Source organism: Falco cherrug, chromosome 1, assembly GCF_023634085.1.
Source record: "Falco cherrug isolate bFalChe1 chromosome 1, bFalChe1.pri, whole genome shotgun sequence".
Taxonomy (NCBI): Eukaryota; Metazoa; Chordata; class Aves; order Falconiformes; family Falconidae; genus Falco; species Falco cherrug.
Window position 1 is genome coordinate 96,704,116 of NC_073697.1, and position 14,392 is coordinate 96,718,507.

General features: G+C 37.9%; 1 protein-coding gene across 2 annotated transcripts in view; it reads left to right on the forward strand.

Annotated features, from left to right (window-relative positions):
* ATP2A2 (ATPase sarcoplasmic/endoplasmic reticulum Ca2+ transporting 2) overlaps window positions 1–14,392 on the forward strand; it is a 48,691-nt gene that overhangs the window by 9,723 nt on the left and 24,576 nt on the right. For both annotated transcript variants that reach the window (XR_008732221.1, XM_005434576.4), the window contains exon 5: window positions 2,981–3,119. Coding sequence is in view for 1 of the 2 variants with exons in the window: in XM_005434576.4 (XP_005434633.2) it covers window positions 2,981–3,119 (139 nt within the window). In the remaining variant the exon portion in view is untranslated. The remainder of the gene's footprint in view (window positions 1–2,980; window positions 3,120–14,392) is intronic.

The following is a 14,392-nucleotide window of genomic DNA, read 5'->3' on the forward strand; positions in this document are numbered from 1 at the left end:
GGCAGAAGTTTCTTTTGAAAACTTCTAAATACCATGAAAGTTTTCCTATGTTATTAGCTGTGAGATGAGTTAGATGACTTTTTATAAATCCTATTGGCCGTAATATCCATAACATAATCTAACACTTCTGGAGATACTGGACCAAAATTGTTCATATATCTTCAGTTTACTAATTTGGTCACTATAGACAGGGCATGCTTTATTAGGTTAATTTATCTACAGAAAAAAATTCTAAAAATCCTAAAATACTTTCAAAGTTCCTTGTAAGGCTGGTTTTGTTCTGTTTTTTCTAAAGGGATGATGTTAATATGACATAATTACTTTTAGCACATTAGGTTTCATGCGTGGGGAAAAAAAAAAGGCAACCCTCTCCAAAACAACAAGAAAAATTAAGAGGAGGAGCCCTGTTAACCAGTTAAAACATGTTTGAGAGGAACCTACACACTGGAAGCCACCAGAAGTGGCATTGAGTGGCACTGCTGCACATTTGTGTGCTTTGCTTTGTGCTAGCCCAAGTAAGCTGGCTGAAGACTAACCCTTGAAATGCTCAGTTTTAGCAGTACCCAGCTTGCTGTGCAACTGCTAGAGCTGGTATGGAGAGGAATTAAGTGTCAGTTGAGGGATGACAGCATTGCCCCATTAAGTGTCATTTTTCTATTCAAATCTTTGTAAAGCAATTGTTAAAGATTAATTCTTGCACTTGAAATAGAGCTACATTTCTGCATGTAGTGATTTTAAGGACAAAATGCAAGGTAAAGCTATCTGTATAGTTTGGGGATTTTCCTGTGTGGTTGCATACCCTGTTGTAGGAAATAACCAATTTTTTTCAGACATGATAGTGTGCAAAGAAAATACATATCTCTCTCTGGCTACATGCAGTGAACTTAATTGTGAAACAAAATTGCTGTACAGATTAAATGACTCATTCCCTTGTTTTAATGGGTATGGAAAATAGTCACAATACATAGTCTCCACCCATAAATGTATCTGTTTCTACAGGTACTAGATGAGATCACCTGAGTCATTGCCTTAGCTCTGCCCTCCTCAACCTTTCCTCTCACATGCACTTTTCCCACAGTGCCATTTGCTAGTACTCTGGTGGTTGGCAAGGTAATCTTAACTACCCTAACTTCAAGTGAACTGATCGTTGAGTCCAGCCGTTCACCTTGCGCTGCCCAGTCCACTGCTAAATCACGTCCCTAGGCGCCCCATCTGTATATCTCTTAAATACCTCCAGTGATGGTGACTCAGCCACTTCTGTGGGCAGCCTGTTCCTGTGCCTGACAAACCTTTCGGTGAAGAAATTTTTCCTAATCCCCAATCTAAACCTCCCCTGGCACAACTTGAGGCTGTTTCCTCTTGTCCTGTCACTTCTTACTTGGGAGAAGACACCATCCCCTGCCTGCAACCTCTTTCAGGTAGTTCTACAGTGTAAAAGGTCTCCCCGAGCCTCCTTTCTCCAGACTGAGCAACCCCAGTTTCCTCAGCCATTCCTCCTAAGACCTGTTCTCTAGACGCTTTGCCAGCGTGTCTCTGGACATTCTCCAGCACCTCAGCATTGTTCTTGTGGTGAGGGGCCCAAAACTGAACAAGTACTTGAGGGCAGCCTCACCAGTGTGTACAGGGGGATGATCGCTTCCCTAGTCCTGCTGGCCACGCTACTTCTGATATAGGCCCAGATGCTTTTGGCCTTCCTGGCCACCTGGGCCATGATGTTTCATTCTTTCTTATTTGTCCTTTTTGAAGGAAAAGTTCTGTTTAACAAACCTTCCCTTTGTGGGTTTTCCTGTTGTACCTTTAAGGTTTTGCCTAATTTTAACTTGTAGTTAATCTGTAGAAAAGCAACATCGTTATTATGCTGGGGAGCAAAATTAATTTACCTGGTGGGATATGAGGCTAGTATTAATTATAGCTTTTACAGGTCTGTGCTGGTATCTCTGCACTGCCTGGTACGGAGCTGTGCCATGTTAAGGTCTGTCCTTCAAGGAAATTTTGGTAATGCTGGTTTTCAGCTGCGTTTTAAAGAAAGTACCTAGTACCTCAACCTTCAGATTTCTAAAGATTAGGTTTCTGCTTTGATACATGCGGGAGGAAGTTTTTATTACATAGAAAGGCTGGTATATATTTGAAGCGCAGACATTCTAAAAAGTATGCACACACTTAACATTATCTGTAATCATCAGGACTACATGATGTTTGTACTTGTCAATAGGCTGGAAAATAAGTTAACTTTTCTCTAGGTCTTGGAGAAGTGCTGATCAGCTGTTGGTTTCTTATGTTGTCCTTTATCTAGGAGGCATCACGATGTTGATACTGATCTCTGGTAGTGCTTAGCCAAGAGAATTGCGCTTGAGATAGAAAAGCTAGTTAGTGGAAATGTAAAGGTTGTCGTATGGGGGGATTCATGTAAATTTGTAAACTGTTATCAGACTTTGGGGAAGTTTCTAGTCTGTATGCTTTAATTTCACTGTAGTTGTGACTTGATTTACTGGAAGAAAAGTTGATAATACGTTGTTTGAGCTTTGTCTTGACTTGACCTTTGATTTCTATCAGTGAGTGAAATTTAGTAGTGCTAGTCCACTCCAGTTGGAGTCTAAGCTGCTCCAGCTGGTGAGGTACAGCTGAGACAAGACTATATCCATGAGTTTAATTCTGCATTAGTGCTTTTTTAATGTGAAAAAACATCCATGTGTTAAATAGAACTCTTTGTGTGGCCTCCTTGTAACAAGAAACAGTGGAAATGCTGCAGGGTTTGAATAAACAACTTTTAGGTTCTAAATGCCCACTAATACCCGGATAATGTTGTAATGATTTCCAGTCAGCAGCCTCATAAGGGGAAGGTTCATCTAACTTTCTGCATTAATAAATGGAGCTCAGCTGAGTCAGTGATACTCATATGATAATGCATTTGAAAAAATGGATCTGACATATGTATTTTTCCTTGAGGGTTTTAAAATTACACACTTTTGGTGTCTTTTAGGAAAGAAATGCTGAAAATGCTATTGAAGCTCTTAAAGAATATGAACCAGAAATGGGCAAAGTGTATCGACAAGACCGAAAAAGTGTACAGAGGATTAAAGCAAGAGACATTGTCCCAGGTGATATTGTAGAAGTGGCAGGTAAGACTCATTTATGTCATGCATACCTGTATTAGCATATTATTGTAAAATTGTTGTGGGGGCCTTGTCTTAATGATTTGAGGCCCTGGGGGCAGTTTCCAGAGATGCCTGAGTATACGATTCACTTACAAACAATCTTGCTTCTGTTCATCTGTAATTACCTTAAATGTGCATTTGCACTGAGGGGATTGTTTTTCAAATTGCCACTTACTTTAATTGGTAGGTCTAAAAGCAAAGCGTCTTAATTGGAGTAGAGGTTTTAACACTTGTCACTACTCTAAAATTTTATTTTCTAAAGTCTGGTTTCAAAGTGTCCTAACTTGTCTGTTTTCTATTGCAAAATACTCTTTTTTTTTTTTTTTTTTTTTTTTTTTCCTAGCTTTGAAATGTGTTCAGTTTTCTTAGGTTCTGGAATGCAGATTATATTATTATTATTTTTTATTCCAGCTCTGTTCTTTTATCTAAGGAAAGATAATTTCATCTGAAGACTTTTTCCAGCTTTTTTTATTTGTGGTAGCAGTGTCTTTCAGCTTCTCTTTACAAATGTCCGCTCGGCTAGTATGACTGGCATATGACATCATTGTTTTCTCAAGTTTCATAATTCTTTATTGCTTTTTTGCCTGTTGCTGTATAGGAGACCACAAATAGAGATAACTATACTAAGTAGAGCTTCCTGTTTCTCTGGTGTAATCATTTAAGTACCAGACTTAAAAGACTGAAATTTTACATCAAGCTTTCTAATAACTTAGATTTGCCCTAAAAGATGTACCTTTATTTGGAAGGAGTGCAAAAATAGAAGTATTCTATACTTACAGCTAGAACTCCTTCATCTTGGTGACTGTGCCATACCAATAACTCTTTCTCTCAACTGGATTTGTCAGTGACTTTAATGTTTCCTATTCCTTCCCAGATAGAACTAGGTGGTTCTTGTTAAGTGTCAGGAGTGATTGCGTACTCGTATTTTGTAGGTCATTATCAACTGTTAACTGAGTGATTGGCCCTTTGGGAGCAATTAAGGGTGTACATCAAACTTTCTTTGCACTGGTGTCACTTTGCTTTTAGAGGTGGTAGCTGTCTCAAGAGGAGATAAATATATACCCTTAAACTTGACTATCCTTCTATTTTAATTAGCAGGCAGAGAGAGTATGCACTCAAAATGAAGTTGGTGTTGGCCGTCTGCCCAGCTTTCATTCCATAAGAAACTTTAACATTCATTGAGCCCTGTCTCATGCCTCCGTTTTGTGCATAGGATGATTCTGCTACAGCAGCCCTGGCTAGGGTTAATTCGAGTGTGAATCTCATGAAGGCTGAAGCTAGTTTCCTCTTAGCATCTGTTGGTGAAGACCAAGTACAACTACAAAGTGCTGATAGGTGAAGTAAAGGGTGAATTACGATACCTTGTCACTTACTCTGCTGTTTTGACTCACTATTGCTCCACTGTACAGTCAAATCTGTGAGCTCTGCAATGAGATTCTGTTTCAGCAGCTGACATTTTCTGTGTCTTTTTGAGGCAAACAACTGTATAATGTTACAGACTGTGCAGTAAATGTCTAGTCCAAATCTTTATCCTGTTTTTAAATGTCAGTAATAGAATGGTAGTTTTGCAAGTAGTGGGTTGTGGGTTTTGGCACTTTAAAGCAGTATTGGTAGAACTGATGACTGTATTTTGTACTGGTCTGGGGTTTTTCACTAAGGAAAAATGCTGGATTTTGCTGCTCTGCCAGGTGTCCATAGTACATCATTTTCTGCTTATTTCTTTGCTATTTTGGAAGAGGCAGAGATTGCATTTTCATCTTACAGAAAAAGACAAAGCTAAATTTGTACGTAAACCAGTTGGGGTATGTGTGAGCTTTTACTTAGCTGTATATTGTCAGCGTCAATAAAATCAGTTATTGGTGCCATGTCTTTTAAAGGCCAATGCTTGAAGGAGAGAAATGAATTGGAAATAAACTGCTGATTAGCATACATGGAACACTAGGTTGTCTTTAACAAACATAGTATCCTATTTTTCATAGGGTGACTATTGCACTATTTAAAATCTGCTTGTAGAACAGTGTGTGATAGTCCAACACGTGTAGAACCGATTTTTTATTTTTTTTTTTTTTAAAAGAGTAAACTTTAAAACTTGTATGCTTCTGTAGAGAAAAATTATCCAACCTTATGACTGTCCTTTAAGATACGTGGTCTGGCTTGGTGACTGACTGTAGAAGCTCATACAGATTAAAATACTCACTTAAACTGGTGGGTCAAACAGTCCCAAGCTAGTCTTAAGCCAAGCATTCATCATTTTTCTTACGTTGGTAAGTAAAATCAGCTGCAGTTTCAAGAGAAGGTGATTAAGACATGTGGATGTTTAATACAGCCATAAGTGCTTCTGTGTAATACAAACCAAAACAACAAATTCGAACTTGTAGCTAGACAATGATGAAATTTTAATTGTAATCAAACCCAGAAAAGCTACTGAGCAAGTAAAGAGCAATACACTATGTACCAGTGTTAGTGTCAAGACCTGGAGGTGAGAGAGACTGTGTGCATGCCTGTGCCTCAAGTGTAGGAGTTCTGCGATGGCCTTTGACATGGTGTTTGCAAAAAGATGACCATGTAGGGAAGTGACAGAGCACTTCATACTGGGAGACATATCTGGGTATGGAATTCTAGGCAAAGTGCCAATGACATTTGTGTGTCCAGGCAAATCTCTTTCAACTGAGTGGCATAAATAACCAGGTGATGGGTTTCTCCCCTATGCTGATATCTAATTTGGAACAACATTCTACAGGTCTTCCATTACAAAATAGTTGTATTTAATGCTCTAACAGCTTTGTTAATTTGAAGTAGCTATGTCGGTCTGACAGTGATAACTCTTTGGTAGATTAGTATTGTAGTTCTGGGTAAGTGGGGGAATAATTTGCCTCTTCACACTGTGAGAGTTCCCTGAGAGTAGCATTGAACCATTTTCAAAATAAATTGGTATTTTCAATATTTTGAACCCATTAAAGATAACCTGGTAGGCTTAGCCTAACCCAAAGACAGTGCAATATTGGTTTATACTATTACTTTTTATTGTGGCTCCTTAAGCTGTTTGCAGAGTTTGACTGCGTTCATTATGTTTGCATTCAGGTTGCCTCATAGCCTTCTAGAACAAAGCTCCTGGAAGACTTTTTTTTTTTTTTTTAATTGATTGCCAACAGCAGAAACAGATGGTGGTTTATTTGACTTGAAGTAATAGGGGGGAAACTGCAGGTCCGCATTGTCGCCTTGCAGTGAATATGGAGTAACACGAATTAGATTATCGCTCAAGTGGTAGATAACCTGCTGTCTTGTGTGTCTCTTGGGGATCTGTGTGCATGAAATACTGCAGAACGCTTGAGCAGTTACTGGTCCTTATGCCTAATAGCTAACAAATTCGACATAAATGCTGTGCTCCAATGTTGCAGGTGTACTAGCAGACACTGTAGTCTGTATTTGTTCAGACTGTGCAGACGTGAATTTCTGAACTGTCTATGTTAGGAAGTTGTTGTTCTGTGTCCACTTAAGCAGAGATGTTGGAAAATAAACTGTATAACCAACTGGAACGTGTAGGGGGATGTATGCCTTAAACTTGCTTGCAGACCTCTGGTGGGCATAGTTCTCGGAACTGTAGTGTGTAAGGGTTACTAAGCTACACTGTTTGTGTCTTAAAATTGATGAACTGAAAAAAATCCAGATGCTGTCCTCAGATGGCTTTTCAGTTTGACTTGTCTTGAAATGGATTATTGTGCTGCTATGAAAGCTTAAGTTTGTTGGAGGATGCACTCTAAATTTATAACTAGTGGCTATCTTAATAGATTAAAGATGTTCTTCTTCCTTTCAGTTGAGTTTTTGTTTGCCTTGGTTAAAGTAACAACTTAAAACAGCATGGCATTAGTTCTTACAAGTTCTGTATGAAGTCTAGTTGATATCAGTGTGTCAGACTGGCTGCGAAGATTTTTAAAGAAGCACGTCTGGGAACAGGAATTAGCTTTGTTCACTTCTGTTGTATTATCCTGTCTAAAATGTTCTATTTTAGATACTGCGTGTCTGAGTTTCTGTAATGTAATAAATGAATGTTCATTAGTTGTAATCTGTAAGTGACCAAACTGGAGTCACAATAAGTTCCTCTTTCCCTGAAGTCCTGAATGATGGTTCTTGTCTTCCGTTATTATACCTGTAAGTACTCAACAGCTTAACAATACACACAGAGTTCTCAGAATCTGTTGATTATTAAATTAGTGTGTATTTCAGAAGACTTAGTTTTAAGTTTTTACTTGGCATAATAAAGTATGCAGAACTACATTTTGATGAGGCTTTTAATTCTAACTGTAGAGCACTCGTAAGACTCTTCCTAGAGCTTAGATACCATTATAATCAAGGAAAGATAAATTCTGAGGTGAAGAAGATTGGGAAGGAAGATTCTTAATGTGAATTATGTCAAACTCCAGTGTGGTTATGAAGAACCATGGGTTCTCCCTGGTAGTATAAGCAACAAACATTTGCATTGCAGATCTTACTCCAAAATGTCTGGGTCCTTGTGTCTGTGTTTCAATTCTGGTTATTAGAAAAGTTTCTCAGACTCGGTGCTAGAGATGCAGGTTTACTTTTCGAAAAGTATTGAGGTTGGAAACAAATAATGAAAAGGATTGAGTAAGACTTAAGGCCGGAATGGTGACCTGCTGGGGGCTATCCTAAAAGCATGCTGCTGAAAGCATCTCTTGTGGAAAAAAACTTGACTGCAAGCTGTGTTGTGGCTGTTGGTTGGTTGGTTGTTTTTTTTTTCTCCCTTACCTAGTGCAAATTGTCAGGTTTGGCTTTTAAAGGTCAAGCATATATTTTGCTTTTTCCATAAAGTACTGCTTTTGAACCAGAAAAAATATGGAGGTAAGATCAGCAGTTAATAAATACACATACGAGTACTGCATAAATCTGTTAGCTTCAGTGAGCATTTTAGCTGTTAAACTCTTTTTAACACACCCAAGGCAGTTTTGAGATAACCAGATGCGGTCCAAACTCTGTTCAGTACTCCACTGAAGTCTGGAATTACGTGAGGTTCAAGTCAGGGCACAGCCTGAACTTGTGTTGCTTTCAATACACATTGGAAAACTTACAAAACACATCTCCAGTTTTTTTCCCCAATTCTTGTAGCATTTTCCTCCAGAGTTGCCAAGCTGTTAAGTAAAAATAGTGAAACTAATTCTTAATTGTTTGAATTCAGAACATATCAGACGTTCTAGACTCTGATTAGAACCGGTACTGCAATGGGGTTTTATTATAAGCACAAATAGTACTGAACAAAATGCTTGAACATCAAGATAATATTGTGTTAATACCATTTCACCCTGGCAAAGCAAGCATTTTTAAGGCTAAAGAAAACTTACCCTTGGAGCTGTGCTGCACTTCCAGAATTCTTACTTTTTTTTTTTTCTTGTGTTAACCCACATGCAGCCTAACTTGGAAAAAGGACTTCAGCTCTGGTGTGAAGATGTAATTGTTCTCTACCTGAACAGCAATGAAGTTTAACTTGCCACTTAGATGGAGGCGATCACAAGAGTTTTCAATCTAGGAGATGCTGATAGAAATAGATCCACTGATTACAAGCTAAAGCTAGACAAATTGAGAATAGAAATAAGTGCAGATTTACAGGCTGGGTACTCATCTATTGGCACATATTACTTAATGTTCTGGTGCCCTCTTCAGAGAGAATGACACTTAAAAGTATGTTTTCACAGAACAAAAAGAAAGTAGGAATAATTCAAGTCTTGATACACTGTGTTAAACAGTACATAACTTTTCTCAATATAACCCTCTGTTCTGACCCTAAAATATTTTGCTCCCAGAAAGCTAAACTTTTTGTGTTCGTTTGGTTTTTGTTGATGAATGCAGTATGTATGTGTTTTGTTTGAATTTTAACTTCTACCTCTAACAGTTCTTGGGTTAGAAGAATCACACTGCACAATAAGTTCTCTGAATATTTTCTCTGTGTCCAGGCTGCAGAGCGGCATATGATAGAGAAGGCTATTTCAGAATGTTGTCTGATACATAGCGTGCATCATAAATGCAAAGAATGAATGTGTTCAAATGTGTTCTGTCATCTTGGCAGTAAAAGGAAATGCTGTTTTATTACTATGGTTAAAACTGAGTGGGCCAGTGCTGTTAAAATTCTTCTTGTTGGAAAATAAATCTGTCATACTGGTTTGGAGTGGAAGCTCAAGACTTGAAGTATGTCTCATAGTCTTTTGGTTTTGACAATTTGACACTCTTGGCCTAGTATGAAAGCATAGATGGACTCAATCTTCCTGTTTTGTAGAGCTTCTGATTTTTGGTAGCATTTTATTATACCCTGTTCAGGAAGTGTTAAATACTTAATTTTTCTTCCGTTGCGCTCATGCTGAGGAAGTTTAATATTAAAACCAATTGTGTTGCAGCAGCTGTACTTCTAAATAGAAGCAGTTTGTTCTGTTTACGTGTAAGTTTTAACTGTTCCTGTCCCCCCCAGCAGAAACAATACTTGGCTCTGGTTGATTAAAGTATGTAGCATCTCATATGTGCTATTTTAAGACTACTTATTTCAATTCTTAAACCTTGAAGTGATACCCATACCTCATGTAGGAAGGTTCAGTTGCCTCAGTTTATTGGTAAATATTCACACAATGGTGTGTCCCCTCATTCAGAGGATAAGAAATTATTTTTGGGCAAGAGAGAGGACTTCAAAATAACTGACTCTTCAAGAGGCTAAGGATCTCATTAGAGAAAGTGGTTTAAATAACTATACCCATAATTATATGTAATGTTGAGACAGTTAAAGAAAATAGTTGCTAACGCAGTGTTTTTTGGCAGAAGAATTAATACTTATTCCTCTTCCCTTTTGATGATAAAACCCCATGCATAATGTATTTTGAATCAGAGATGTTTTAATAGCAGTGCGGTAGGTTGTATCTGCTGAATTTGGTAGTATTTCTACTGTAGCCTGATGAAATTAGAGCATCCTAATAAAGCAGGAGACAGACCATACTGTCTTAAAAAATCAAAATAGATGGAATGTGTCAAAATGAACCTTAATCTGTTAAGCCACTTAGAAGGGGGCAAAACAACACAATGTAACATTTGTGGAGCTTTTTTGTCTATTTGGCCTTTATGGAAATTGGGAGGAACATCTTGTCTTTCAGGAACTGTTGTTTGTGTTCCCAAATTGTTCAACTGGACGTTGAAATAGTATCCCAGTTCTTCAGAATTTGCCTTAAAAGAAGTTACAAACTCAGACAACAGTGGCAGAATAGTTCAGAGCTGTACTGATCTTTATTACAAAAGTCCAGTTCCGACCCCAGCCTGCTGATAGCAGATAGAGGTTGACATTAACTTTGGTTAATGATAAGCATAAATAAGAAAGTATCAAGTGCATGTTGTATATGAACAGCCATTCTGACTTCTATGGGAAAAATTACTCATTTACTTTGATCACTTAGATGGGCTTCTTGCAAACAGATCACCCGTTATTGCAACACATTACATTTGTTACTGTAACACAGTTTACAATAACAATTTTTGTTACACATTAACATAAAAAAGAAGCAAAACTTTTCACTTGTTTATAATGTACTGGTCTGTAAACCTCCTCTTAGCAAGTCTTCAGTTGTGGGAGGGATCAGAGGCTGTTAACAGAGCTCATACCAGTGTTCAAAGTACATATTTAAAGCAGTAGTTTTGTTTGGAGGACTTTTATATATCACAGTAGTTTTCAAGGGTAACGTTAATACTGCTTCCTGAGCCTACAGTCACCAACAATTTTAATTAGAAGATCTAGAATATCACTTGAGACTTTGAAAGATAAGTGTAGGTCTGTTGTAGTATAAAGTTCTTTGTTGATACCCAGATGTAGCTAAAAATATAACAGCGACTGAGATCCATGCAGCTTTAATAGTTTATTTTCCATCTAGCTTTGTTGTTCATAGCTTATGTGCCCCATCATGTCTGCTCATCTTCCTGGGCGCCTTAAACCACCGGCTGATGTAGCCTGCAACACGCTAGTAGTGCCTTTGGGCTGTAGAGTTCTCCCAGTGTGTGTCTCAAACCATCTTCGGACAGAATTCTGAAGTTAAATGTTTAGTATTACTGCTGCCTTGGAAAGTGGTAAAGTAAAATATCGGTGCTCAAATGAGATACCTGGGTAACGAGTTGATAATTGCAGTCTTGAGACTTGGTCACCACAAGAGTATTAAATCAGGACTTACATTGCTTGATATATTCCATATTTGAAGTAGGTTTGGAGACTTGAATCATGTTCTCTTACAAGGCATCTTTGCAAATCAAATAGGGCAGTCTGTATGCTGGATTGTCCTTGAAGGATTTTTGTTAACGAGGAAGCCCTTTCCTGGGGAACTGCAGTCATTTCTGTAAATGCACGTTTTATGTGCTCTGATAGGGTTGTACTGTACTTAAAATTGAACATATGTATGTGACTGTACATACAGAGTAGAAATTGACCTATAACATTGCCACAACATTGGGAGGAGTAAGATAAGGTGGGGAGCTTTGAACTAGGGAAGAAAGGCTAGAGTGTTAGGTGTAGTGAGTGGGAATCTTGGCAAGATAACACTGCTAGTTAGATAGGTAGCTGAAGAACACAGTATTTTCAGATATTAAATTGTCCATGTTTTCAGTGAAGGAATATGGCTTATTTAAAACAATTGCCATAAACTTTAAATTCATACCGCAACCAAGTACCACTCCAGTTTATATCAAGGCATGGAAATCGTCAATTGTTTGCTTTGGTACAGGCTCGTGCTCAGTTAAGTAAAACAGATTTATTTAATTTCTCCCCATCCCACCCCCCTTACAGGGACCAGACTCTTTTTAAACAGATTCGTAGAGTCATAGAATGGTTTGAGTTGGAAGAGACCTTAAAGACCATCTAGTTCTGTCCCCCCTGTCATGGGCAGGGACACCTTCCACTAGACCAGATTCCATTATTGCGTGCTGAAGCTCAGTATTAAAATTCCAAATTAGTATTCTGTACGTGAGTAAAAAGGTTCTGTGAATAAAGCTGTAATGATCTGAACCAAACCCTAATTTTGCTCTTATTATAATAAAATTAGCAGTAAATTTTATATTTATAAGGGCTGTTTTAATCAGTAGTTAAGTATTTGGCTACACCATGCTTCAAGAACATGTACCTGAGCAGCTTTGAAAGCAGCTTACTTGATTTCTTCAGTTCTTCAGAGTTCTTGTAGAAATCAAGTGACTGTTTAATCTTAAACACTTTGGTTAAAATCATGGATGAAATCACTTATGCAACTGACTCGCTATTTTAGATTTAAAACTGTGGGATTATATCCATGTACTGTAGCAGCAGCCCTGTACTGAGCAACGCAAATACATACTCACCTTCTAAATTCTTGTTTTTCAAGCCTTGTGTAATACTTATACTGGTTCGGTGGACTGAAATGCAATTGAATTTTAAAAGCTTCCCCCAAAAACAACAAAACCCTCCCAGTTTCTTTCCCGTGTTGAAGCATGTGGAAAAAACCCTTCTTGTAGATAAGATGAGCACTGAACTGCTCACTAAAAACTTGCTGTGGGTTCCGATCTAGCACAGAATGATTTCCTATCTATATTCAGTTTGTTATGCTCATGAAAGTATATTCAAGACTATAAATGACTTAGTGTCATAGCTGTTATTTTGCAAAGAGCAGCTTAAAATAGTTCTGTAATTGATCCTGATACACAGCTTTCCTGCCTATTGGAAATGCCTCAGATATTTTACTACAGCGTTCTCAAATGGAGATAGTGAGTGAACAAAGTGCCTTATCTTAAATTGTTGAGAAATCTATTATGATACTGCAGCTTTCGAAGTTTTAACACTTCAGTTCTGGTGATTCATGCAATTGATAATGATAGTAGTTCTCATGAAAATACCGATGCTCGAATGCCAGTAGTCTACTAGAACAGGGGTCTTTCCTAATACTTCAGATCTTGTATGACGTTTGAGTTTGGACAACTTAAGAGTTGTTCAGAAGTAGGTTGGAAAATTACTTGTAAACTTTGCCATATGTTACTTGAATATTTTAAGATTATTTTTTTAACAGCTTCTTTTTTAGGGAGTGATTAAGTCTTTAGCAGTGTTGTCAAATGTGGCAGTGTATTTGAGTTGGCTATAGTTTTCCAGCTGCTTTAAGTACTTTGAAAATGTCTGTGCAGATCGACAGGCGTTACACCACGTTGCACTGAGGTATTAGCCTGTTGTTCAGTGATATCTGAAAACCAGCTGCTATTCTTTGTCTGCATATAAACCTCCTCACGACATCAGGAGAGCATATGAATAGTTTTGCCATTTTTGGCCTAGGTCACTGTTTGTCTAATGCTATTTTCTCTTGCTGCTCAAGGGCATTGTGGCTTAAATCAGTTTTCGCAGGCTATAATACAAAAAGGGAATTTGTGGCTATTTATTGGATCTCTTCATATACATATGCTTACAAAAATACACGTCTAAGTCTACAAAAAAAAGCAAGCAATCTTTTGCTGGTTTTAATGGTTGGTATTTCCTTGACCTTACAGAAAGTCATGTGGTGCAAGTTTACTTAAGGTTTGAAGTAGCACTTAATTGTGCTCTTCAGCATTTTGTTCCATAGTGTTTTCCTGTGTGAGTGGTTGGATCTTCTGAGGCTGTAACACCACTGCAGAGTTATCCATGGTATTAGTTGTTAATGTGCATTGTTGCTGTTAGTTGCATAAGCAGTTCCTGCAGGAATTGCAGCTTGTTTTGATTTTACTGCAGGGACACAGACTGTCTACTGAGAACATCAGCTCTTTTTAGCTAGTTATTCTCCCTTCTTTTGTTTCTTTGCATTATTTTATAATGAAAAAGCTGACAGTTGAATACTTGCAGTGCTGAATTACATTAGAAATGTTGGATTTTGTGCGTTCGTTAGCAATATTGACATGCAGAATGTAGAAACACCCCCCCATGAGTCAGAAACGTGACTCATTAATATGCTTTAGCAAGTTAATTTGCATGCAGCCATTCATTTGCAGTCACAAAATGGTGGAGCTTTAGTTTTTTTTCTTAAAAGCTAGATAAGAGAAGTTAGGAAGGGAGAATAATTAATTCTAGGATGATAAGAGGTGCTTAAACCAGCCACAGAGCTCTGGCAACTGACTTTGTTACTCTGCCATCTTTAGGAGTGTGCTGCTAGCTTCTTGTGTTGTCTGCTGCCTTGGGGTCTCAGACATTTGCTAGTGGAGGTTTTTTTTTTTTATTTATGGGT